Below are 27832 nucleotides of genomic sequence, written 5' to 3' on the forward strand. Positions count from 1 at the left end.
GGATTAATTATTAAGGAGTAGCGACCTTCACCGTACTCGTTTCACGCTAATATAATAAAGGACCCTGTTATGGTCACAAAACAAAAAAAACTCAACATGATTTTGATGATTATTGACCTAGAGAGTCCAGAGAAATGTACTGTGGTGGAAATTTTGAAATTGCTTGAAAATCCTTGAACAAGTTTGCAAAAGTAGTTTTTTTACATCATCACCAATAACTCACAAACCATTTGATAGACATCAATGGTTCAAGAGGCAAAGTTGTTATGAATGAGGAGATCTATCGTTTGATATCAATAGTTTGTTTATTAGTCAAATGTCACGTGACACACCGTTGTCTAGGCCACCAAAAGACATGTACATTTAGCCATTTTTAATATTATAGCGCCACCTAGTGTCCAAACGCCACGTTATTTTGTATGTGACCTTGGAGTGATGGTCTACACATATTTCCCGAGGCATATGATGATATGTTTAGCTGTTCTGGATTTAAGGCCATTTAAATGTGATAGGCTCCACCCATTCTTTTATTTTGGCGCCCCTAAGCAACCGTGAAAGGAAATTTCTACTTTTTTTCAATAAGTATTTACAAACACTTCCCACAGAAGTCATCTGCATTGTTGTGGTTCCGATCGGTCGAAAATCCAACGACTAGTTTGCGAAGGTAGGTTTTTGACCTCATCAGCGATTATTCACAAACTGTTCGATTGACAGAAGTTGTTCCAGAGGCAAAGTTGCTCAGAATGAAGAGTACTATCATATGATACCAATAGTTTCTGTATATGTCAAATGTCACGTGATACACAATTGTTAAAGCACTCCTAAAGCGTTATTTCGCCCCCCGGTGGCCGAATGAGTTCACATTTCTTACAGACCTTAAAGACCATGAGACGAATAAGCCCAGCGAGCGTCGTTTTGTTCGGCCTCCATTAACCCGGTCTAATAAGTGCTCAAACTTCATTGGCCAATGGCGGCCATGTTTTTTAGGATACGCCAATGTCCTTTTAGATATTCATGTAGAATGAGACAAAGACACACCATACCAAATAATAAGTCAATCGGGCAAACTGTTGCGTAGTTATAGCCATTTTCTAGCTCATTCAAATTATAGCGCCACCTAGTGGCCAAACGCCGCATTTTTTTTATTGTGACCCCGGATTGAGGGTGTACACATATGTTAAAAGCCCCATGAAGATATCTCAAACAGTTAAGGAGTTATGGCCATTTTAGTTCAATATGTTACTTCCGTTTTGGACATTTTTGCGCCCTCTAGCGATGGGGGATGAAAATTTCAACTTTTTTTAATAATTATTCATATTCACACTCCACAGAACTCATCAGCGTTGGTTTGGTTCCAATAGGGCAAAAATTCAGGGACTAGTTCATTTTTAATTTTTTTCATAAAATGCTAATTAGCGAAAAAATTTGCATACCGGAAATGAAATCAGAGATATACGTTTTTTAATTTTTGAGCCAGTGATTACACTGATATAAGACACATGGGTGTGCGACAAACGGTTTAGGAGTAACAAGCGTTAACGCGTTCGGCATCGCTGTAGCGCCACCTATGGGCCGATTTGGCTGGTTCCGTGTATCTGAGTAGCGACAAGGACTACAACCATCTGACCAAGTCTCAGCCCTGTCGGCCTTACGGTTTGGGCTGCAGTATCAGTTCTAGGGAAGAAGTATAATAATAATTAAAGCTGCAAGCAGCATTTAGCGGGTTCGAGCAGTCTAAGGCCTCTATTGGCCTTGCCATTGTCAACTAGGCTCAGGAATGGCACCGTAACAAATCCACAACGAATGACACTCTTCCACACCAAGAAATATGACAGAAACGGTCGGTAACTTTTAATACAGACCATGCATGCTTACACTCGTATGCAAAAACGGGCGTAAACCGATAATACCTAAGGGACGAGTGCAATGAACCAATTCTCATGTCTCTACGATGATTTGTTGCAGAGATATAGATCTGGCTAAACGGTTGCTAAGCTAACCTGTTCGGTTGCCATGGGTGTGGAATAGCACCTGTCAATTAATAACACATCAAACCACAAGTCAAACGAACCAAGCCCCGTGTCTCTATAATATTCTACTGCAGAGACGTAGGTCTGGCTAGACGGTAGCACAAAAATTAATCTGTTTGGTTGCTAAGGGTGTGGCTTGGCAGCTGTCAATTGATAAAGAACGAAGCCATTAGCAAAACAGAGCAACTCCTGTGTCTCTAAAACATTCTATTGCACATATATAGGTCTTTTTTGTTAATACAATGCACATTCTTCAAAATAGCTCATTTTGTGTTCTGAAAAATTGATTAAAAAAAATAAGACCAATTTAAGTAGATAATTGATTCACATTCATGGTCTGCAACAATATTCCAGAAGACCTTGCCATTTAACTGATGCTTATTTGGTTGAGTCTGGTGACTCTGAAGGCCATTGGAGTACAGTGAGCTCATTGTCATGTTCAAGAAACCAGTTTGAGATCATTAGAGCTTTCTGACATGGTCCATTTTTTACTGCTGGAAGTAGCCATCAAAACATGGACATGGTTGGCAACAATCCTCAGGTGGTATGTGTTATCTAATATATCCCATACCATATATCCAATTGTTTCTCCATTTTGATGCTCGGTTTGAACTTCAGCAAGTGTGTTTACCACGTCTAGATGCCAAAATGGATTGAGTTTATGCTATGTGACTGGCTGATTAGCAATTTGATTAGCAAATGATATATTTATTAAAGACAGGTTTAAAATAGTAATTTAAATGTATGATATTTCACCTTTTTGACTGTTGTGAAGGAATGCCTCTTCCGATAAGAATCACATGTTGCATGCTTGTTCAGTGTCATAATATGTGTAATAGTACTTAATGGCAATTCAGTTGGATTATTTATTAAGGAGTGGCGACCTTCACCGTACTCGGTTTACGCTAATATAATAAAGGACCCTGTTATGGTCACAAAACAAAAAAAACTCAACATGTTTTTGATGATTATTGACCTAGAGAGTCCAGAGAAATGCACTGTGGTGGAAATTTTGAAATTCTTTGAAAATCCTTAAACAAGTTTGCAAAAGTAGGTTTTTTACATCATGCCAATAACTCACAAACCTTCTGATAGACGTCAATGGTTCAAGAGGCAAAGTTGTTATGAATGAGGAGTTCTATCGTTTGATATCAATAGTTTGTGTATTAGTCAAATGTCACGTGACATACAGTTGTCTAGGCCACCAAAAGACATGTACATTTAGCCATTTTTACTGTTATAGCGCCAACTAGTGTCCAAACGCCACGTTATTTTGTATGTGACATCGTAGTGGTGGTCTTCACATATTTTCTGAGCCCCTTGCTGATATGTTAAACCGTTCTGGATATATGCCCATTTAAATGTGATAGGCTCCACCCATTTTAAGTTTTGGCGTCCCTAAGCAATGGTGAAAGGAAATTTCTACTTTTTTTCAATGATTATTTACAGTCACACTCCACAGAAGTCTTCTGCATTCTTTTGGTTCCGATCGGTCGAAAATCCAACGACTAGTTTGCGAAGGTAGGTTTTTGACCTCATCAGCGATAACTCACAAACTATTCGATTGACAGAAGTTGTTCCAGAGGCAAAGTTGCTCAGAAAGAAGAGTACTATCATATGATACCAATAGTTTCTGTATATGTCAAATGTCACGTGATACACAATTGTTTAAGCACTCCTAAAGCGTTATTTCGCCCCCCGGTGGCCGAATGAGTTCACATTTCTTACAGACCTTAAAGATCATGAGACGAATAAGCCCAGCGAGCGTCGTTTTGTTCGGCCTCCGTTAACCCGGTCTAATAAGTGCTCAAACTTCATTGGCCAATGGCGGCCATGTTTTTTAAAATACGCCAATGTCCTTTTAGATATTCATGTAGAATGAGACAAAGACACACCATACCAACTAATAAGTCAATCGGGCAAACTTTTGCGTAGTTATGGCCATTTTCTAGCTCATTCAAATTATAGCGCCACCTAGTGGCCAAACGCAGCATTTTTTTTACTGTGACCCCGGATTGAGGGTCTACACATATGTTCCAAGCCCCATGAAGATATCTCAAACAGTTAAGGAGTTATGGCCATTTTAGTTCAATATGTTACTTCCGTTTTGGACATTTTTGCGCCCTCTAGCGATGGGGGATGAAAATTTCAACTTTTTTTTAATAATTATTCATATTCACACTCCACAGAACTCATCAGCGTTGGTTTGGTTCCAATAGGGCAAAAATCCAGGGACTAGTTCATTTTTTATTTTTTTCATAAAATGCTAATTAGCGAAAAAATTTGCATACCGGAAATGAATTCGGAGATATACATTTTTTAAGTTTTGAGCCAGTGATTACTCTGATATAAAATACTTGGGTGTGCAACAAACGGTTTAGGAGTAACATGCGTAAACGCGTTTTTTATCGCTGTAGCGCCACCTATGGGTCGATTTGGCTGGCTCCGTGTATCTGAGTAGCGACAAGGACTACTACCATCTGACCAAGTCTCAGCCCTGTCGGCCTTACGGTTTGGGCTGCAGTATCAGTTCTAGGGAAGAAGTATAATAATAATAATAAAACCAACAAATACAATAGGTTTCTAGCCCTTCGGGCTCGAACCCTAATAATAAAACCAACAAATACAATAGGTTTCTAGCCCTTCGGGCTCGAACCCTAATAAAACCAACAAATACAATAGGTTTCTAGCCCTTCGGGCTCGAACCCTAATAAAACCAACAAATACAATAGGTTTCTAGCCCTTCGGGCTCGAACCCTAATAATAAAACTAACAAATACAATAGGTTTCTAGCCCTTCGGGCTCGAACCCTAATAAAACCAACAAATACAATAGGTTTCTAGCCCTTCGGGCTCGAACCCTAAAAATGTGCAATGACGCCCTAGCGTGTCTGTGTACTCTCATAAAGGATAATGTGTTCCAATATTAGAGATATGGTGCAAAGCCCTTTATTCTATAGATCAAGATGTGTTTAATTATTTGCATGTGTAAACACAGAAATATTGACGAATACCACATCTAAACCATACAAAACAAATCAAAGTACAGTCACAGGTATTTATTGCATAAATTGACCAAAACAAGTATAGATAAATTACAAACAACTCATGTCTCTCTGTTAACATAAACTGGAGCATTAGCATTCGGTCATCAAAGCTGATGAAAAGATCAATCACGAGACACACAGGGAAAGTGCTATTTCACAATCCAAACTGATGTATCACTTCTTCTGGCAGCAGTTTTAAATGTATATTTCATCTTAGATTCTTAGTGGATGGTGATCGCTTTTGCGTCTTTTCCTATACTTTTATGTAATATGTGTAAGTGTTTTGTATGCTGTCCCTTTGTTTTATAAAAAATACATGGATATATAAAGCATAGGTTGATTAGCATCCAAACAAATGGCACAATTCATCTTTAAGTTGTTTGTCTAAGCTGTTACCCTTGACCCTTTGTATTAGGTAGCAGAGCTTGAGGAAATTGTGGACATCCAGACATTTATGTGAACAATACCAAGCTTCCTCTTTTATCCCAAAACAAAAGCACAAATACATTTCCACATGGTCTGATGATGACGTGGCATCATGGGTTAAAGCCGAGATACGCAACCTCAGTCCTGCAGTTTTTTGCTCTGCCTCTAACCCTAATCAAACACACTTGCAGGTCATTTTAAAGTAAAGCTAAAATCTACAGGAAATTGGAACTCCAGGACCGACTTTGCCTTTCACTGTTTGACTATACAGTTTAATCGCTGACATGTGCATTCCTGCATGCATTAACATCAATCAATATGTCTGGCCTAAGAATTGAGTCTTCAATGATCAATTCTGTATGTGAAGTTGAATTACTGCATAGAGCAACTCATATGTTGCCCATGTGTATGGCAATGAGAAACTTGTTTTCGGAGCTGGATTGCATGGTATAGTAATTTGAAACGTGGTGTGCTGTTACTTTTGTATTATAAAAGCAAAAGAGACTAATCTTAGGGCGTTTTCACACCTGTGGATCGATTGCTTTGGTCCCAAACCAGGTGTAAATCGCTACAATATTGCAGTTTATTTTAGTTCGGTTCGCATTCACAAGGCAATATTTCCAAACGTACCAAACTTTGTTAATAGAAGTCACGTGCCAGTAAACTCTCCTTCGATTGGTCAGAGTGCATCTGTTTATTTTCCGGAATTCCGCTCAAAGATGTCATCCGTCAGGATAGACAGACAGCAGCTACGCTGCATTTTTGTGGCTTGTTTTGTTATTGCGGTTACAGTTTTTTTGCTTCCGCGCTGCACTGGTCAACCGACCGATTAAATCCCATTTGTTTTAACCGCTCGCTGAACACTTTATAAATATCTGTGTTTTTGTGAATTCTGGAGAGCTGTTCGGCAATGTGTTTCTTCTAGCCATATTTCAATCAAACACTTCACTTCTTCCCTGCTCCAAGTGAGCCCACAGTTCATTTTGGGAGTGTAAAAAGCAGAGCGGGACAAGGGCCATGAGGGATTGGCACGAGGCCGGTGATGCGAGTGATAATGAGCGTCAGCTGCGCGTTGCACCGGTCTCGCATCTCTCACGGCGTAGCTCGGGAAGCATAAAAGGAAGAGCGACAGTAGTGAAGGACGAGAAAGAACCAGGCCCGGATTTTATGTTATGTTTTATTATGTTTGTGTGGCCGGCAGTCGACTGTGAGGGAGCTGTCAGCACTTAACTTTCTTTTTGTTGTATGTTTATTTTATAAAAAGTTTGGTTAAATGTTAGCCGGTTCCCGCCTCCTTCCTTCCTTACTTTGAACATTGTTACAGGAAGTCATTAGCAAAACAATCCCTCTTGCGTCACGCAACTTTACGTAATTCCCCATCATACATTGTGATTCAGTCTGGTTCGTTTGGTCGGATGGTTTCACACGTTAGCGACCGCTCCAGAGTTTGTTTGCAATCGGACCTAGGTCACCTTGTTTGGGCCACCTTGTCCATCATTTACCATGATGTAGTTTAAACTATGGTAATACAAATTGTAATAATCAGACAAAACATTGTTGCTAGTCTATATATACACAAAACACTCATAAATATATATATTTTTGCAAACTAAATGACTATACAGATTGATATCTAAAAGTTTAACTTCAACTGTGGAATCGAAACTGGGAATCGATTCGAATCGAAATCGATAAGCAGAATCGGATTCGTTATCGATAAAATTCAAATGATAACCAACCCTACTAGCAAGAAGATAAATCATGCATGCAATGTTAAGTTTGATATTTAAAGTTGCCAGTCAACCTTTTCTGAAGGTAAGGCACCTCTTTATTTTTCTTCGTTTATTATTTGGTAAACTCTTTATGATGCCAGGTCGTAGCATACAAAAACCGTTTTTGACTGAATGATTCCATAAACAACGTATAACACCTGTAGAACCTTTCTGTTTCACAAAAGATTCTTTGTTAGTGAAAGGTTATTTAGACAATTAAGAAATGGTTCTTATAAGAACTTTGAGTGAATGTTTTTTTTGGGAACCAGTAATGGTTCTTCTTTGGCAATGCTGTGAAGAGGCTTTGTAGCCCTTTATTCTTAAGTGTGCTTACTGTATATTGTATGGAAACTCAAAATCTGATTTGCACCAAAAAATCATTTCTCCATTTTAATAGACTGAGCAACCATTATAAGGCGATCTTGTGGGACAGATAAAGCCCTCTGTGTTTCTGTCTTTTTTCTTTATTCCCCAAAAGAGCAAAGTACAGCCAGTTCACAGGGCAAATGGGGAAAGCATGGCTGCAGTAAGCTGTGTTATTAACCCAGGGTCATTGCTTATTTTTGCTGTTTATTTCTGAATTTATGATAACCACTGGTGTTTTTGAGCATCTGAATAGTTCTTAATGTTCCTATCGTGTGGTTCCTGCTTAAGCACACCTTCATGATGTGACATGGTGAGCAGTGACTTTCTTCTGTGGAATACAAGAGACGATATGTACCGTATCTTTCAACAGTGTAAATCCAGCACATGATCATCTGTTACTCTCTGTATCTCCTGAAATCTGTTGATACAGTTTTGTAACACCGAGCCATGTCGGCTGTGTTTGACATACGGTGGAGATGAAGGCCGGTAATGTCATCTCTGCTGGGTTATGGTATCCAGATGTATTTTGTTGTGTGTCAGTCTGGAAACAGTGGTGTCGTATGTGTAGGCAAGTGTAAACTGTGCAGTAAAAAAACTGTAAAACTCAACTTTCTAACTCTGGGGGAGTTGGAAAATGAGCCTATTTAAAAAAAAAGTGGAGTGTTCCTTTCGGAGAACATCTTACTTGTGTTCTTCAGATTCTCATTAGCTTCTTATCCTCTTGTGTCTTTTATTTTTTCTTCTCTCTGTATCCGCTATACTGGTAATGATAATATGAGTTTAAAGGTGATTCTCTGTCGATTTTATCCATCCAGTCTCCGAGCAGAGGTCAGGGATGCAGCTCTTATCGTTCCGGAACAGCTCCGATATTCTTTTCCTGTATATTTGCAGTTGAGTATAATGTCACTGATCCAGGTATCTTAGTAAAAATCCTGTCAACATTGGCATTGGTAATCTATAGTAAGAAAGCAATGTAGATATGTTTACTTCAAAGAAAATTAGGTACCTGATCCCCATCGAGGGCCTCAAATTCATGTTTGCAGTAAATAGTTGTTGTGTCGTTTATGTGAATTCTCAAGCTGTAAATGAAAGGATGTGGGTTGAACCAAGCTATCAAAACTGAAAGCCAGCAGGTGGTTCTGCTTTGGGGCAAGAAAGGCATAAATTACACATGGCACTGGTAGATTAAGTGTAGAAAGAGAGCCTTTTGGGTTAGATAAAAAGAAAATAAATGACACGGGTCCCAATGTTTAGTGCTGGACCTCTGTCTGACACATACAGAGGGACCCAGCTAGCTTCTCTTAAAGTATTACTTTGTACATGCGTGCACGCGTCTTTGAGAGAGAGAGAGAGAGAGAGAGAGTACAATATCGCCAATGTTCAGTGTGTTGCCAGAGCAATGCAGATTTATATTTAAATATCTCTTTTTTTTGCAGTTCTTACTATAATACAGAGCTTATCAAAATGCAATTCTGGGTGATTTTCCTAAAATTTTGCTTTCAATATGTCAATCATGATTTTCTTAAAAACAACTCACATCAACAAATTTCAAAGCGTTTGTATTCATTAAAACAACGCAATGACATAGCATGTTTTGATAAAAATAAAGAAGCCATGATGCCTAAGCAAGTTTTTAGTAATCAAATATCATTAGACGGTAATTTATAATATTTTCATAGAAAATAATAGATCTAAAAAAATAATGTGGAAAACTACCTTGTATCATTAATGAGTAAATTACAGAAGTTGTGTAAACAGTGTGAAAAGTTTTTATCTAGAAATAAAAAGTAAGCTGTTAACCTGGTTACAACTTGAAAGGTAGTGATAGATGTGCTTGTTTAAACAAAATCAAACATAATGTAAATAGATTTGCGTATAAACAGTCCTTTAAAAATCTTACGGAGGATAAGAAGAATATCAGTCATGGACACTTTTCATTTTCATTGTTTCATCATTTTATTATGCATTAATATTCTGTCAATTATTATTTTGTCTTTATTCGTCATTTGCGAACATATAGTTGAACATCCAGGTTTTTTTTCAGAATAGTTTACTGTTTACATTTCGACATATAATGCACACTTACGTTACAGTAATGAGAATTTCAGCAGGAAAAGCAACAATTTTATTTATTATTTTTTTATTTTTAAAAATAATTTATTTCTACATTTTAATTATGCTTTGTGGGTAGAGAGCACAATTATGTTTAATATGATTATATTGTGCTACCGAAATATATGTTTTATAATTAAAATCTTTACTGCCATGATGTCTAATGGTTTCGTGAGAATGAACCTTGCAGTGTTGTTTTCATTCATAGTATTTAATAAGAATTTTACCTAGAAATATCATATCAATTAAAATCATTTGCCAAGCAGTAAGAGACTTCAAATAAAACCCAATATTTTTATAAACATTTATTTTCAAAGCATCTAAGTTGTGGATGATGTCTCATCAGATAATGTTAATATTGTAATTTATCAGGTAAATGGGTAATATACGTCATTGCAACATTATTGTTTTATCTTCAGTGACGTTGACAAAATAAATGAAAAAGTAGTTCCACTTACAGCCAAACTTTAAACATGGTTAAAAATTACAGCCAAATGTAGTAAATCATTTATTAAAAGATTGGGGAATTTTTGTGCAGAACGTTTCACTTCTTTGCTGAAGGAGATAACGCGTTTATGAAACCTGCTATGCACAGCAGATGTCCGTTTAGGGCGACTGTAGAAAAACATGGCGAATTCCTTGCAGATCTTCATTAATGCTTCATCATGTATGGTCCTCCGACGACATCATTATGTATATTATATTGCATTTCTGTCAATAGATCCTGCAAAAACATTACACGTTGGGCCTTTAAACAAAAAGCTGTTCTGGGGCAGTAAAATTAATCACAGATTTAAAACAACATAAAAGCATCATAACATTTTTTATTCTGGACTAGCTTTTAAATTTTGAGTGAAAATTTGCTTTCCCCTTAATCGTCCCACAATAGATATTGCAGGAAGTACTCACTAAAATATCTGATTAAAATGCTTTTCACACGCACACACGTCTCTTCCTCTGCCTGTCTATTCTCTCGCTCACACACACACCCGCATAACATAAATCTAGATTAGTCTCCATCCAGCTGGTTGAGATTAAGAAGAGATTAAGCTGCTTGGTTTTCTGTTATTTAGAGTCGTTTTTTGTCTAGTCTCTAAAGAAAGAATGTTTTGGAAAAAAAATTGATTTTGGACATTTTAAGGGGTTTGCTAGACAGCTTAAAAATATAATCATGAATGCCCTATTTTTTTACACAGTCAAGTGATCTAATTCAGATCCAACGATTTAACGTGCAAACCTTGTTTAAGCTTTTGAATTGTACATAGTTTCAGTTTTACATGTAAAACAAAAAGTTGTTGTAGAGAAGGTTTTATAACCCTTATGCCCAGTGGTTAAGTTACTCTGAAAAAGTAATTAATTACTAGTTACTCATTACATATTCAATAGTGTAATTAGATTACTGTCCATATTTCTCTGTCCAAAAAGTATTTAGTTACTCATTACTAATTACTTTCTATATCCTACATCGACCTTGATTAGTAAAGTGATTCAAGGATAGACATGAAACGGCTTATTTAATTCATTCATTCAGATAAATAATATTATTAACTGACCAAAGTATTACAAATGTGAGCACAGATTTTAAAGTAAGACTTTGAGTTTTGATGTCAATTACACTATTGCACACGCATATATTTCAAAAAGTATTTAGTTTAAGTACATCAAAAGTAACTGTAATTAAATTACAGAAAACATATGAGCAATCCCTTACTTTACTTTTTCAATGGAAAAGTAATTAAAATACAGTAACTAATTACTTAGTAACTAGTTACACCCAACACTGCTTATGCGGTCTTTGTTTGGGATGTACACTCATAGTCTTCGGGGTCTGTACTCTTGAGAGACCCCAGGCAATAAAATGTAATTTTTTAACAAAGTAAAAAACAATTTTTTTACACTGTTTGTTAATGTCTTTACTCCATATTTGTGCAGTCTTTGAGGATTTATGATTTTTTTTTATATTATATAAATAAATAGTTTTTTTAAAATAGGTTTTTATACAAAAACAGCTTATTATGTAAAATTCACTTTATAAAAAACCCACATTTCTAATTTTCATTCATGGGGATAATATAACTTGTCAATTATTTTATATTAACTTGACAAGGTTTAGTGTAAGATTTTTTGAAAAATGCCGTAAAAGATTTATCAGTAGACTGCTGCAGAGCTCCATTAGACCAACTGAAAGATATATTTTCACAAGTTTTTTCAGTTGGATTAATATTATGGATTGGATAATTATAACCATAAAAATGACTCAAAGTTTAGCATTTTGGAATGAAAAAATTGCATTTGGATAATGTTACATCATGATTAGAATCAAACCTCAACAAGATGTTACAAAGAGAAAAGTTGCAGTCTTTACAGTTTATAATTTATTCAATCATCTGTTTTCATAAAATTCTACAAATTTAATCTAAATATCAGTTACATAATGTAAGAAAACCGTGTGACTATGCTAAATTTTTTGGTCTCATCCTTCTATCTCGGTCTTTCTCGCTCTGTGCGCTTGCACAAAATGATCATTTTGATTGTGGGTGTTTTTTGCATTGTTGGAAGTGTGCCACTTAATTTCTGTCTATCTGTGATCTGCATTGTTTCTGATTTTGAGGAGACCCAGAAGACCATGAGTGAGATTTTTTTTCCACACAAACATAAACTCAAGATATCATTGCAATTGTTTTATTTGTAGATCTAGAAAGTGTTTTCCACTTTACAAAGTATCGTGTCATTTGGACAAAGATACATTTTTACTAAATGTCATTTGGGGTCAAAAAGACCCTGAAAACAGCATAAGGGTTAAACCATTTAAAATCCCAGCCAGTTAACTAAAGGTTTGTAGAGCATTCTACTTGACCTCAAAACTTTACTCTCACTTTACCTAAAACACTGTGCTTCTGCTGCCTTCCAAGCATTGGCTACAGCATATGCAAAGCTAGCATTAGTCGTACAGGTCGCATTACCCGCGATCCCATTTTTCAACCTTTAGTTAGTGTGTAATGTTGCTACAAGATCATGAACAATACCTGCAAAATAATAAAGCTTCAGTGCCAAGCAAGATATTGTCTTTAACAGAAATCGCTTTTCAAGGACCACAGAGAACGGCTTTCTTCCATGACTTTAACATCAGCTCTGAAAGCTGTTCTGTGTAATACACTGATATTATGTGTGTGTGTGCGCATATGTCTAAAACACTTCTATGAAACGTCCATTGATGTCCTGCTTGCAAATGTCTCCTGGTCAATCTGCTTGTTTTATTATCCAACTCGGCTCCAATATAAAAAGGCAAAACTAACGCTTCTGTTATTATTGTTAATTAATATAACCGGTCTGACATCATTCGGTCCGGTGTCATTTCCCTCGCCAAAGTAGGAAAAAATCTAACAAAGATTGACGTTGAAAGAGGGGCAGCGACCAATCACACCTCGCTGATATGGTATGGGTAGGACATCTTCACACACACACTCTAAGCGGGGGAACCAATCACAACAGATCTGGTCAACTTTACCAATCAGAGCGTTTCGGAAGGAGGGACTTAATATCTACTGGAACAAATCCAGTTGTTTTGTTAGAAGAGGGACTGCGGTGAACAAAAGACTTGAAATATGTCAAATATAAAGCGTTTCTTAAGTTGAAAATATTAACATCCATTATTAAACACCCAAAAAACATAATCAAAGCCACAAAAACAGCTAAAGAATGGCTCCTTTAAATGCTCTTTACTTTGGTTGGTAAATGATTCTCTTCCTTCACTGTTTCACTAAAGCAACGTTCTTGAAGGGTCCTAACGGGAGTGTATTGTTATCAGTTAGTTTAGCTGTATTACGTGCAAATTTTTACAAACACGAACACTCTGTTATTCAGACTCTCTGCGTGTGTCTTTAGTGCTTTAGTGAGTGATCTTCATAAGCACCACAAGAAAGATTTGTTATTCCAATAAATAAATAAAATAATAAATAAATAAGAATAAAGTTTATCCTTCATAATTAAGGCCCAAGCTGTTACGGTCGATATGAGAGAACCCACACTAGAGTAACGAACTAATATAAACTTGAAAATAAACCACAGGAAATGATGACACGAATGAAGTACGTGGGTAAATATATCCTGGAATATATAGGCGAAAAAAGTGTACCAACACTAGAAACCGCAAACGGATAACAATGAATCAACAAGAAACCCTGAGAATGAGGGGAACATTAAATAGGGAAGCACTACAGAGGATGCTGCAAAATCCAAGCGCCTCCACACATAACGCCCTCAGGACATGGTTCTGTCCAGTGAGTTAGAGAACTCGAGACCAGAAAGACAGAGTCCTGACAGAACCCCCGCCCCAAGAAACGCCTCATGGTGTTGTAAGGGAGAAACTTCCGCGGGAGTAACCATAAAAACACACAAACACACACCATAAAGACAACACTAAATAAACTAAAGGATGCATGAGAACGGTAATCAAAGGACTGGGGTGTGCCAATAAAAATAAAACACGAGGGGGGGGGGGTGGGAACACAAAAGTCCACAGAGGAAAGTCCACAAGAGCTCGGGCATGAACTGAAAGTCTTTGCCCTACGGGTGCGCCCGACTCCTTCCGTGGAGGCTTAACAGAGGGTTCGGGGTTCACATAGTCAAAAGTTGGCGGGGATGCCGGCTGAATATAGCCAGGGGCTGAACGAAATGCGGGCTGAGTCTATGGCGAGAGGGCCGGCAGAGTCATCGACGAGAAGTCCAGCTGAATCTCCGGTGCGAGGGCCGGCAGAGTCATCGGCGGGAAGGCCGGCTGTATTTTCGACTGGAGTACCGGCAGAGTCACCGGATGAAGTGCCGGCTTGAGTATCAGCAGGGTGGCTGGCTGCGTTTCCGACTGGAGTACCGGCAGAGTCAACGTCTGAGACGCCGTTAAAAGCAGGTTGAGTTACAGGCTGTGGTGCCGGCTTCATCACCGGCTGGACCGCCGGCAGAGTCACCGGCTGTGACGCTGTCTGGAGTGCCAGCTGAACACCGGGCTGGACATTGGACTGGAGAATAGGAACCCGCAACCCCCTCTTGGACTTCTTCCTCCTGGACCAGCTCACGAGAGGTGCGGCTGGTTCCGGAGAAGTGGTGAGGGGTCCAACCAGTTCCGTGCCTGAGGCATCGGATGTACAAAGGCCCAGGACCCCGGGCTGCAAGGCACCACCCTCTTGGATAGCCGCCAGTCCCGTAGGAGACTCCGCCATGGATGATCCCCTGGACTGCTCACGCTCCATAGCGAATTCGAGCTGATCCACAAAGCTCAGGGGACTCATCCTGCGCATTTCGGCAGGTGGAAAAGGTTTGTCGAGACAGCTGTTAAAAATAACCTTCAGCTCCCTCTCGTTGAATCCCAAATAGCACACAGTTGATAAAAAGTTAATGGCAAATTCTTTTACCGGGATTTCTCCTTGGCAAAAGCCGAATAGTGCTTGAGCCTGGAGGGACCGTTCAGTGACCATTCTGCCTACTGGGTTTCCGTGTGGGTCGATTCATACTGTAACGGTCGATATGAGAGAACCCAGATGCAGGCAGGCGAAGGGAGAACATATAATATTGAACTGAAACTGAAAACACAAAACAAAACCCACGAAGGGGAAAAAGAGTTACACACTAATATAAACTTGAAAATAAACCAGAGGATATGAAGACATGAATGAAATACGTGGGTAAATATATCCTGGAATATATAGGCGAAATACATGTACCAAGACTAGAAACCGCAAACGAATAACAATGAATCGACAAGAAACCTGAGAATGAGGGGAACATTAAATAGGGAAGCACTACAAAGGATAATTACAAAAGAGATGAGGGGCCAGATGACGAGGATTTAACAACAATGGAAATATAACATGAAACAAGAGGGCGGGGCTCAGAGACAAGACAGGAGGACACGTGGCACACAATAACAACAAAATCCACGCGCCTCCACACATAACGCCTGCAGGACATGGTTCTGTCATGACTGTCCCGTAGAGTTAGAGAGCTCGAGACCAAAAATACAGAGTCCTGACACAAGCACCAACATTTTTATGGCTACCCTTAAAACTCTTAGTCACAGGGTTCCCACGGGTCATGGAATTTCTGGAATATCATGGAATTTTAAAAGGTCTATTTCAAGTCATGGATTTTTTTATTCCAAGTCATGTAATATCCTGGATTTTTGCATTTCACATTACATTTAAGTTTGTCATTTGTCAAAATGTAATTTTTCTATATTGTATTTTTTTTACACATTTTTGCCTAGTGTTATGGTTATCTTCAGCGCCGTTTTATTCCCTTCCCGCTTGTCACCTGGCACCACTTAAGTTAAATGCAGTCACCTGTAGCTCTTAGCTTGGGCAAAATGTCAGGAAAATTGACATTTCAAGAGCTTTGACTAAATAATGACCACTTCAAAAGTCAGGGAATTTGACATTTGGCTTAGAGTGGGAACCCTGTAGTCAAACCTCTCTCTCTCTTTATGTTTCAGATCATAGAGGATGGGCTGTGTGCAATGTAAGGACAAAGAGGCTGCTAAGTTAACAGAAGACAGAGACACTGGCTTGTCTCAGAGTGCCGGCGGTTATCGGTTTGCCGTGGATCCCACACCACCACAGCATTACCCCGGCTTCGGTGAGGTCACTGGGGTCACCTCCATTCCCAACTACAACAACTTTCACAGCGCTGCGGTCACGCAAGGTTTATCAGTCTTTGGAGGGGTCAACACGTCGACAAACCAAGGAACACTCCGCACACGTGGAAGCACAGGTAACACTTCATCCATTCATTATTAATATAAAATGTTTTTTAAAAATCCAAAAAATGTGAAAGCTCAAAATACCAAACAAACCAATTGTGTTCTTCTGTTGCTAGAAATTAGGAACTACCCTTTGGGAGAGGTGTAGCTCTCTCCTCAATGTTTTAAGGATTATTTGACCAGACAAAGGCTATAATGGCTATAGTTTTGAAATAGCTTTAACAGCCAAGCACATTGCAGGTTTTAAATGTTATTTGATCTGTATAAACGCATCTGCAGACAGAAATGCCTTTATGCTCTCTCTTTCTCCCTCTTCCTCTCTCTCTCGCTCCCTTTTAGGTGTCACTTTGTTTGTTGCACTCTATGATTATGAAGCACGTTCTGAAGATGATCTCAGTTTCAGAAAAGGAGAAAAGTTTCAAATCATTAACAGCACGTAAGTCTAAGACCCCGAGGTGCACCACAATAACACTGAAATGCACTTATAGAACATCATGCTTGCAGGGCCAAGTAGTTACACCTACATATCAGCATAAGTATATTTCTGATACTTTGTCAGTGTGTGTTTGCGTGTGATGGTGGTTTCTTTACTTTTGACAAGCGTTTAATGTATCATTCATCAGAAGATGCATGTATAGTGAATATAGGTTTACCTACTCATTCATGAAAACAGGAAGTGCTGTGACATCATTACCTTTTACCTACCACAGCTTTGCCCGGGTTTTGTTAGTTCTAAAAGTAGAACAAACAAGTATAACCATGTAGATGCCACGCACAGAAGTGTACATACTATTAGAAGGATCATGCTACTGCTATGCATGCGTATGTATCAACCAGAATGTTTTAATTTATTTTGCAATTCTAAATCAACCTTTGGGTACATACCCATCAAAACAATTGTGTCGCCCAGCAAGATAAAATATATGTTTAACTTGTTTCAGCTGTTTATTTGAATTTAATGTTATTTCTAATTTATTAAAGTTTTAAATTGAAATATAAAGAGGTTAAAATCCTTCTCAGGTTTGAACATTATTTAGTGATATACTAATCTTTTCCAAACATAGCCAGATTGTAGCGGTAGTGCTCCCTCTGCTGGGTGCTGGTGATACAGCATCTTCTTTAATTATGCCAAAACTGGAAGAGTAACTGGACATCATGATTGTAAGAGATGATTATATTTCTTCAAGAATAGGCAAAATGATCGGTTAGTGGAGAGAAGTGTTTCATGTTAGAGAGAGAGGATGTGTCATTGAATAAATGGGACGTTGTCAGAAGAACACAATCGATAATGGCAGATTGAACATTTAGATGTTTTCTAAATGAAGATATTACAAACTTTATAGTTTATTCCATAACCCTACCAACCTAACCATCACAGAAAATATTTAGCAAAAAATCAATTTCTGACACTTATGTTGTTGTATGTGTCATTAGACACATTTGTATTAAATTCCTTGTATACCATATATACAAATGAACTCTATCTCACACACAGAAATACACTCTCTTATCCCTCTCTGACCTAAACACATTGGTCAATTCTGTTATAATGTCTACCTTGGGATCAGTGTTGACGGTCAGTAACCGAATTGACTATTTTAACTTTTAGCCAAAAAGTCAATTTAAGTAAAAAAGATGATTTTTACTTTAGACACTTAAAGGTGCAGTGTGTAACCATTTTGCAGTAAAATATCCAAAAACTACAAGGCTAGTGTTATATACTTTGTTCAGCTGAGTAAATACAATATCTCAAATGTTTTACTACTTGTAAATCGTGAGAAAAGTGCCATTCTAAACAGTGACACGGGGCTGTGCAGTTGCCTGTCAAAGGCATATATCCTCGTTACCCTTTGTTACCGCCTTTCGTGACATAGAAACCACATGACAACAGTGTCGTGGACAAATATAGAAATAGTGTCAAGCAAATCACTAGGTTTTTTCGAGCAGTCATTTATTTATGAAATTGCAACATTTATAAAACTTTACCTCATCCGGTAGCATGATTTCTTGTTCCCGTCTGATCGATCGCTGTCATCGGTGGAGTTAAAGACAACAGATCCCATCATTCCACACGCCTTCACAGCGTCATCAAGCTACGGCATTGTTGTTGTTTTGATCGTGCAACCTCTAGCGTCAGTTTTTACAAACTGCACCTTTAAGACAAAAAATACATTACCTTGTGATCCATGATACTGAGTAACAATAGTATGAATTATCACCATCTGAACAAACCAGACAAACCTGGTTTGTATGACCTGTGGCATGTATGAAGAGATGCAAGTGTTTGTATAGTGTTTATTGAAAAATTACAGATGGGTGGATGGCTGGATGGGTAAAAAGGCACAGTCGTTTGAGTAAATGAATGTAGTGTATGTTCAAATGTGAAGATGATTTGTGCATGTTTATGACTCACTCATTATGAATAAACGCTGAAAGATCAAGTTCGTGTATTTCTCTGTTTTGGTGTGTTTCTCAGTGAGGGTGATTGGTGGGACGCCCGCTCTCTTACCACAGGGGGAACCGGCTACATTCCCAGTAATTACGTCGCTCCTGTGGACTCGATCCAGGCTGAGGAGTAAGTCTCACATCTGTGTGTATCTGATATGCATGCAATCTCAACAAGCCAGCTGTGTTCAGGGTGGGGGGTTCAAAGAGGTGATGTCATTTAAAGCACTCCCACGTTAAACTCATAGACCCCTCAGAGTGACGTATGTCAAACATCTGCCCACTTTGAATGAATCCAGTGACGATATTTCAAATATTCCAAATATTTTTGATCAGGTAGTTGTCAGACAAACAGATCCTCAAACTCTCAGTATTAGTTGAGCCTAGATGTCAGGGCTAAATGGAACATTTCTTCCTGTTTTCCTAAGTTACGCTGAAGATTGATGATGTCATGTTAATAATGGGTTGTTTTTCCATTTTATCTTCAAAAGCTGAGCTGATGTCAGCTGCTGGCCCAGCCTAGCATGCTGAACTGTAACCAGAGGGAAATATTTACTATATGCAAGATAGAAAGAAACGATAGTTTTTGGAGTTGTTTGCTTTATCGTTTATTTAAAGCAAGGCTAGATATGTATGGATGCAACCTGAATGCAACGCTGACACGCTTGGCCAACAGGAAGACTTTGAATGATGCAGATGTTTTCTTGGAATTCTCTGTCTTTTAGTTGGTATTTTGGTAAGTTGGGCCGCAAGGATGCGGAGAGGCAACTTCTCTCTACAGGAAGCCCACGTGGCACCTACCTGATCCGAGAAAGTGAAACTACTAAAGGTACCACACAACACGATGTACTGTATAACACAACACCATCTTCTACACTAAACAACACAATTCAAAGCACTACACAGAAACTACTTGGACATTACCATCTACTACACTGCACAAAATAAGTAATAGGGATGCTTTTGGAGCAAGCCTCTCGCGACTAGTCGATGAATTGCAGTTTTAGTCACTTCTGGGTTGGTTTCAGAGAGAGATTTGAAGATTGCCCCTTGGTTTCACTGCAAGGAGTCACAAACACATAAACAAAAACATTTGAAGCGATCCGTCAAAATGATTTACTAACTATTTACTATTATTTACTAGGTTTATTAACATAATTGTACATTATACAGGCATTGGTAATAGGTATCGGCGAGTACAGAAAAAAAAAGATTGGTACTCCTACTCTGTCTTTAAAAAATGGTATCGGTGCATCCCTAATCAATACATCACATAATTTTCTTACATTACACAAGACTATTTACTGCATTGTGCATTATGTTCATGCCTCACTGCTGTTGTTTCTGTCTGTGTGGCAGGTGCCTTCTCTTTGTCCATTCGTGATTGGGATGATGTAAAAGGGGACCATGTGAAGCACTATAAAATCCGTAAGCTTGACAGTGGAGGATATTACATCACCACTAGAGCTCAGTTCGAGACCCTTCAACAGCTGGTCCAGCATTACTCGGGTAACACATATACACACGTTTCTCATTACGCAGACCTAATACCCAATGTTCAGCAGATGTTTTTCCATAACTTCAAGTCTGACATGCAGAATTATTGTAGGTAATTCATCTCTTATTGAAAAAGAATCACCCAAAAATGAAAATTCTGTCATCAGTTACTCACCCTCAAGTTGTTCCAAGCCTATATACTTTTCTTCTGTTGAACATAAAAGAAGATAGTTTGGAGAATGTGGGAAACCAAACGGTTCTTGGGCACCATTCCTAATATGATAGTCAACAGTAGCCTACCCCAGAAATGTTTGATTAAACATTCTTCCTAATATCTGTCGTTTTATTCAGCAGAACAATGAAATGTATACAGGTTTGGAATAACTTGAGGGTGAGTAACTAATGCAGAAAATTCGGTGTGAATTATTCTTTAAAGAGCTTAAAGGGATACTTCAACCAAAAAGGAAAATTCTGTCATCATTTATTCACCTTCGAGTTGTTCCAAATCTGTATACAGTTCTTTGTTCTGATGAACACTGAGAAAGATTTTTGGAAGAATGCTTATAACCAGACAGATCTCGCACCCCGTTGACTCCCGAAGTAGGAAAAATTACTAAATCCTTTTTTGTTCGGTTGAACACAAAAGAAGACATCTTGAAGAATGTAGGACAGCAAACAGTTCCGGGGCACTTTTGACTACCATTGCATTTTTCCATACTATGGGAGTCAATGGGTAGCAAAATCTGTCTGGTTTTAAGCATTCTTCTAAATATCTTTCTCTGTGTTCATCATAACAAAGAAATCTATACAGATTTGGAACTGGAAGGTGAGTAAATGATGACAGAATTTTCCTTTTCAGGTGAAGTATCCCTTCAAAATCACTAAAACTATATGCACAATAGGCTGTCTAATGAAGAGGCATTCTGAGGTTATATCCCATAATGCCTTTCTCATGCCCTGCTCTTCCTACAGAAGGCAGCACATCTTCAGTCATTCATAAAACCAGACTCACGTCTGGATAGCTCTGTCTGCTTTGCCTATGCCCCAGTTAACATATTGATTGTAAATGCATTTAAAACAAGTCCTGTGGATTTCAGATAGCATGTGCTTTGTGTCTCTTCCACTTCCTTCCAAATTGAGCACACAGAACAAACATATACACAGATGCTCATAGGATGACATTACTGTGAAAGGATACTCCGCCGTAAAAAAGTTCTGTCATGAATTACTCATCATGAAGTCTTATGATAACTCAAGGACCTTCGTCCATCTTCGGAACACAAAGAAGGAGTCGGAAATCTTCCGGACCTCATCAAAACTACGCTAGTTTGTGTTCCGAAGATGAATGGATGTCCTGTCGAATGACTTGAGGGTGAGTAATTTGTTACAAAGATTTAATTCTACGATGGAGTATCCCTTTATTTCATGAGTATCAACTTCTATTTCATATTGCTTCTAGTCTAAGATGGCCATGTTTGTTTTACCTAGCACACATTCTCATTGACCCTTATTCCTTTCAGCAGCAAGTATGTGTGTTTGTCTTGGATATCCACTCTGTTGCAGGGCATTTTGAAACGAGACTCTGCTTTGTTTTCACTCTTGCTTCAATTGCTTGATCTGGATCAAAACTTGTTTCCGCCTCCCTCGACCCTGAATGGTCACTTTTCTTATTCTGCTGTTTATCTGGATCAATATCTGAAGAGATAAGCAGATCTGCATTATGCACTTCTTAATTAAAGGGATAGTTTGCTCCAAAAAAGTCATGTCATTCCAAAACATGGGTGACTGTCTTTCTTCAGAAAAGAAGATCTTTTGAAGAATGTTGATAACCAAACAACATCGGCAACAGCATTTCCCAAAATAACTTCTTCTGTGTTCCACAGAACAAAATGACATGACTTCAAACTGAATGAGATTTTATTGTAAGCTATCCCTTTGATGCAAGAAACTCATTATACGGCAATTGGTAAATACAGTTTCCTTTCATAAAGATGTATTATGAATCCACATGAATTTTTCCCTGACAACCCTGTACAGACGCCACGCTGAGGTTCCGTTATGTAACTTTAAACTACAAACAAACAACTGTGCACCAATAAAAGCACCCTGAGAGTTGACCCTAACCTGGAGAGCACAGGAAATGTGCCATGTGTTTTTGATCTTATTGTTCTCGGGATATCCTTGTGTGAATGTTTGCACGCTATATCCAATCTCTTGCTTTTATTGCCACGTGTGAGAAGGCTGACAGCGCTGATGGCTCGTGGAGCCGGATGCATGCTTGGGTCCCTCTTAGCTCAGAGCAGATGGCACTTAAAGGCTGCTTCCTGAACTGGTGTGTCCTATTGGTGCGACGTGTTCTGTTATCTGGGCTTTATGGTCCAGAGTAAACATTGCTGTTGTTTTGTACGAAAATGCTTCACCTACACGCAACCATTTTTAAATATCAAAACAGTACAGATTCCCCGTCCAATCGTTTATCAATGAGGAGCAAACAACATTAGCCGACTAAATGTTTGCTCTTTCACTGTCACATCGATTACACAGGCTATGGTCTGTTAAGAACAAGGAAAATTACTTTTATTATATACATCTAAAGAGCTAAGCAAGAAAGCCCTTTTTTTCAAAGCAATACATTTATTTTGTAAAATGCGTTACTTCACAAGTAGGCAATACATGATTTTTGGAGGCCACTGCAGAACAATTCCAATGGCTGAAGGGAGCTAAGAGAAGTCAGAAGTTTAGCACGTTAAGGCGCTGTTTCTTGGACAAGGATTAGTCAGGGCTATGCCAAGTTAAATAAGGACATTTAAAGTCAGTTTAAAAAACAATCCCCACTGACCCGCTAGCCTGCGCTCCAACTATACTTTACCATCCACACACGGCTTTACTTCAAGGAGGTCGCAATAATTTACATCAAGTTTTCAGTTCCGTGCTCTGCCACAATTTGCGCTCACACTTGCCCCCCTTTCCAAACCAAACCAAACCTCTTCCAACCAGTTTAGGGCACGAGCGCAGTTACAAGCGCCAACACTAGGGAATGGAAACAGGCTTAAGTTGTCAAACACGCCTGTTCGAGGTTCAGTTGGGACAGTGCGAGTACGCCCTTTGGAGATTCATTTTTGTGATCTCCCAGTGGTCCGAGGAAAATTGTCAAGTCGATTTTATAACCCTCTATACAATTGCATAGTATCAAGCAGCTGCAAAGGGAAAAAAACACATGTTAAACAAATATAGAATACATAAAAACATAGCCCTAAAAATGTATGTAAAAGAAGAAGGTAAATAAAGTAAAATACAGTTGATTCTCACAAAATCTTTAAGATTGACATGATTTTGTTGATGTGATCTTGTATCAACAAATTGTCTTTTTAGGCATTTAAAGTCTGTCGTTTTTTAGCACAATCACGTCAAAACTTGTAAGAGTAAGACACTAAAAATTTCAATACCTTAACAGCCTAAAATGTCAATTACATAACATGTTTTGCTAAAAAAAGAGAAGGCATGAGTGTTTTAATGATCATATCTTTTTAATAGTCATAACTAATTAGACATGTATTTTCATAGTAAATTATGCCTTCATTTTTTAATATGGGAAAACTGCCCATTATAGTAATGATAACCAATATTGTCATGTAAAGAGTTTGACAAGAGTGTGATTTTCAGCAGAAAATGCAATAAAAAGCAAACGAAAAATGATTCTTTGTGCCAGGTAGAGAACAGAATGATCTTTATTATAATCATCTTTACTGAATTATGACACAATTCCATTTCAAGTAAATACGGGAAAACATTTTAGGTCATTTTCCTTTTGCTTTTTATGCCCATTCATTTACTTGACAATAACATTTTGGGGGCGTTTTGGTGACGTTGTTGTATGCAAAACTTTTACATCTACAGTAGGAGATCCCAATTTGGACCTAATGAGATTGCTAGGTTACATCTTTACCGAGCTGAACAACCCAACAATTTAGTTTTCCCAATTCTGAGATGCTACTGCGTTTAGTCTCCACTCACTTTATTCTGTTGCTGAATCTTTTCTTTCTCTCTGACTGTTTATGTTTGTGTGTGCGCGCTCAGAGAGGGCAGCAGGGCTTTGCTGTCGCTTGGTGGTCCCTTGCCACAAAGGGATGCCAAGGCTTACCGACCTGTCTGTCAAAACCAAAGATGTGTGGGAGATCCCACGGGAGTCACTGCAGCTTATAAAGCGCTTGGGCAACGGCCAGTTCGGGGAGGTTTGGATGGGTATGGCCTCCTCCCACTGTGCTTAGCAACAGACAACCAAACAGGGAGATGGAGGCAGGTCATTTTGATGGCTGGAGTCACTTTACAGATATTTGGATATGCAAGCTATTTTTTAAACGAGTGTTCTGGGTTCAATAAAAGATGCCTTGATAACAATGCAATGCAATATAGCTCAAAACTGAAAAGTCACAAAGCAAACATGGCATTTAACATAAATCGGATATCTTTAATATCGTTAATGTTTTGACTGTAATATCCCTGTACTGTAAAGTGACTGAGCCTCTCAGAACAACATGAAAGCCTTCCATCTCTCTTATTGCACGTTTCCCGCCGTCTTTATAGTTAACCCCTTTCCCTCCCTCCCTCTCCCTGTAGAGAATGCAGATGGTTTGTGCTTTACATTAACGGGGTTGTGCATGTTCTACACCCCTGAAACGGTGGGACTCAGCCATGATTGCTGGGAAATCGCCCGTGAGTCTCTTACGCTTGACGTGAAACTCGGGGCGGGGTGTTTCGCTGATGTTTGGTATGGTAAGAAAACTGCCTCCACTATGACCCTCTCATACTGTTCCTATACACAAAAATTAAAGATTAGAACGGTGTTTATTTAATTCTTACAACACCTCTATTATATAGTAATATAAACGTTTACCATTAATATTTGTATAATTTATTAGGAAGGAAAATTTCAAACAGAAATAAAAATTCTGTTATTATTAACTCACCTTGTAAGCAGCACTTAATTTGTTTGTCTTCTTTATACAGTATTTAAGACTAAGACTAAGACTGAATTTATTTGTCATTTCAGAATTTCAGCTAAAATTAAATTTGTCGCAATGACACATAGCACAACAGGAATAAAATGTACAGTCGAAAAAATATAAAAAAAAGCAATATAAAAAGAGACAAAAAACTTTGTATAAAACCTATAAGATAAATATGTATATTGCACAGAGTAGTTAACTATGTATAAGAAACTTTTATATTAATAAAAAAATTATATATATATATATATAATGTAATAATATATTTCACAGTGCAATTTTGGGGTAGAGATCCTATGGGAGCAGTCTTGGGTAAGTGTGTGGGTGGGGAGGGAAGGGTGAAAAGTTATACGTTGTTTAGCAGTATATCTATAAGACATCAAAAAATACAACTTTCTGAAGTAATACCAGATCTCAAGCTCAGACATCAGCAATCGGTTTTCCTGTACCAGTCTCAAGGATTGTTTTCTTCCAGAGAACACAAAAGAAGATTTTGAAGAATGTTGGTAACCACACAACTTTGAATTGCATTGGTTTTGTTTCCATACAATAGAAGCAAATGGGTACCCCCATTGTTCCGTTACCAAAATTCTTCAAAATATCTTCTTTTGTGTTTTGCAGAAGAAAGTTATACAGTTTTGAAATGATAAGAGGGTGAGTAAATGATGACAGAATTCTTATTTTTGGGGGGGTGAACTATCCTTTAAATGTCTTTGCATTTTCTAATATAATAATATATAATATAATATGTTAAGTTTTGTAAGAAATGTATTTTTATTTGTGTCAGTGAAAAGAGGTAAGAATAAATACGGTAAGTATTAACTTGCATAATAAGAGTGTATTTTGACCAATGCTTCAAAAGAGTTGCATTTATTGTATTAATGACGTGCAGGGTTCTTTTTTTGCATGTGTGTGTGCGCACAGGTATCTGCTCTCTACCTCCTCCCCCACTTCTATGTAGACCTGTACATCCCAATGATCTGCCTTGCCTTTAAAACACCACAGGCCTTTAGTTGTTCATGAGCACAAACAGTGTGTGGATAATAGTGTTGGGGAAAAACTCACTTAGAGTAGTAACACTAGGAAACTTGGCTCCAACGTCAAACAAAAACAACCAGATCAGACATGAATCAGTAAATTCTTTAATAAAGATGAGCTTTTTCAAAATCAGAAAAAAATGAACGGGTACAAGATGTGTACTTTAAGTGTACTTTTAAGGCAAGAAGCTTCCCATTCTCTAAATGCTTTCTAATCAGCAACACTGCCACCTATACTGTAATAATTGATAAGCATATTCTGTGAGTATAATAATAAAACGTTTTTGTAAAATATTCAGATTATATTGAAATATTGTGCCACTGATTTCCATTTCCATTGTGACATTCACACAGTGAAATAAGTAGTTTTCTAAAACCTTTCATTTTAGGGCTGCACTATAAATTATCAGCTCTATCGGCCCGAAAATAAAATGAGGCAAATATATTTAGGCGAGTTTTCCTCTGGTTAAACCACATCAGCTGCACGCTACGGTGTTTTGCGAAGGGTGAATTGCTTTAAGTTATAAGTTGCATGTAGTATGGCAAACTACAGTACATTTTTACTGTATTCCCTTTTCCCACACTTAGGTATCTAACGATTGCTCTTGATATACTGAACTGTGTTTTTTAAAGGTAAGCAGTGTTGTGGATATTAACAACCCGGTACATGGTTGATATCAACTCCTGTTTTTTCCTGCGGTTAAAACTGCCAATCATGACAAAGTCCACTGTAAACCAAACGTTGAAAAACTGTCCAGATAATTTTCGGAGTTCTACCATAAGACACAATTTATTGTCAGTGAACTCTCCCCAGAGTTCAAAATGGCTGTTTTAACTGCAAAGAAAGTTTGCATGAAATAAATGATGTTTTGTTGGATAAACAAATGGTTTTTTTAGGTTTGGTGTGCAATGTGCTAACTGTAAGTTATCTGGTTTTTGCTGTCAGGTACTTGGAACGGCAACACCAAAGTGGCTGTGAAGACCCTGAAGCCCGGCACCATGTCTCCAGAGTCCTTCCTAGAGGAAGCGCAGATCATGAAGAAACTACGACATGATAAACTAGTGCAACTATATGCTGTCGTCTCAGAGGAGCCTATCTATATCGTCACTGAGTACATGGGACAAGGTCAGAGGTTGTTGTCAAATAATAAAATAGATGCGTTTGCAGGATAGCACTTGGAGATTTTTTACAAAGTACATTGGTCCTAATCCTGTACGTGGAAAGCAAATTTAGGGCCAGATCTCAATCTGTAATGATCTCAAAAGCTTACACTAATGTTCTAAAACTCTTACACGAAAGATGTTGTTTGGTCATACTCTATGTTAAGAATTTCTGTTTATGAT

At 38.1% G+C, this 27832-nt stretch overlaps 1 protein-coding gene across 4 annotated transcripts in view; it reads left to right on the top strand.

Moving 5' to 3' along the window:
• fynb (FYN proto-oncogene, Src family tyrosine kinase b) overlaps window positions 1-27832 on the top strand; it is a 91136-nt gene that overhangs the window by 56698 nt on the left and 6606 nt on the right. For 3 of the 4 annotated variants that reach the window (XM_056765314.1, XM_056765315.1, XM_056765316.1), the window contains exons 2-8: window positions 16237-16514; window positions 16843-16939; window positions 18980-19078; window positions 19674-19777; window positions 20308-20457; window positions 24523-24687; window positions 27435-27614. In XM_056765314.1, the coding sequence (XP_056621292.1) occupies window positions 16247-16514; window positions 16843-16939; window positions 18980-19078; window positions 19674-19777; window positions 20308-20457; window positions 24523-24687; window positions 27435-27614 (1063 nt within the window). In that variant the 5' untranslated portion in view covers window positions 16237-16246. Of the gene's footprint in view, window positions 1-16236; window positions 16515-16842; window positions 16940-18979; window positions 19079-19673; window positions 19778-20307; window positions 20458-24522; window positions 24688-25062; window positions 25219-27434; window positions 27615-27832 lie in introns of all 4 variants that reach the window. The other variant, XM_056765317.1, reaches the window with a different exon arrangement.

The sequence above is a fragment of the Triplophysa dalaica genome, chromosome 13 (assembly GCF_015846415.1).
Source record: "Triplophysa dalaica isolate WHDGS20190420 chromosome 13, ASM1584641v1, whole genome shotgun sequence".
NCBI classification, from domain to species: Eukaryota; Metazoa; Chordata; class Actinopteri; order Cypriniformes; family Nemacheilidae; genus Triplophysa; species Triplophysa dalaica.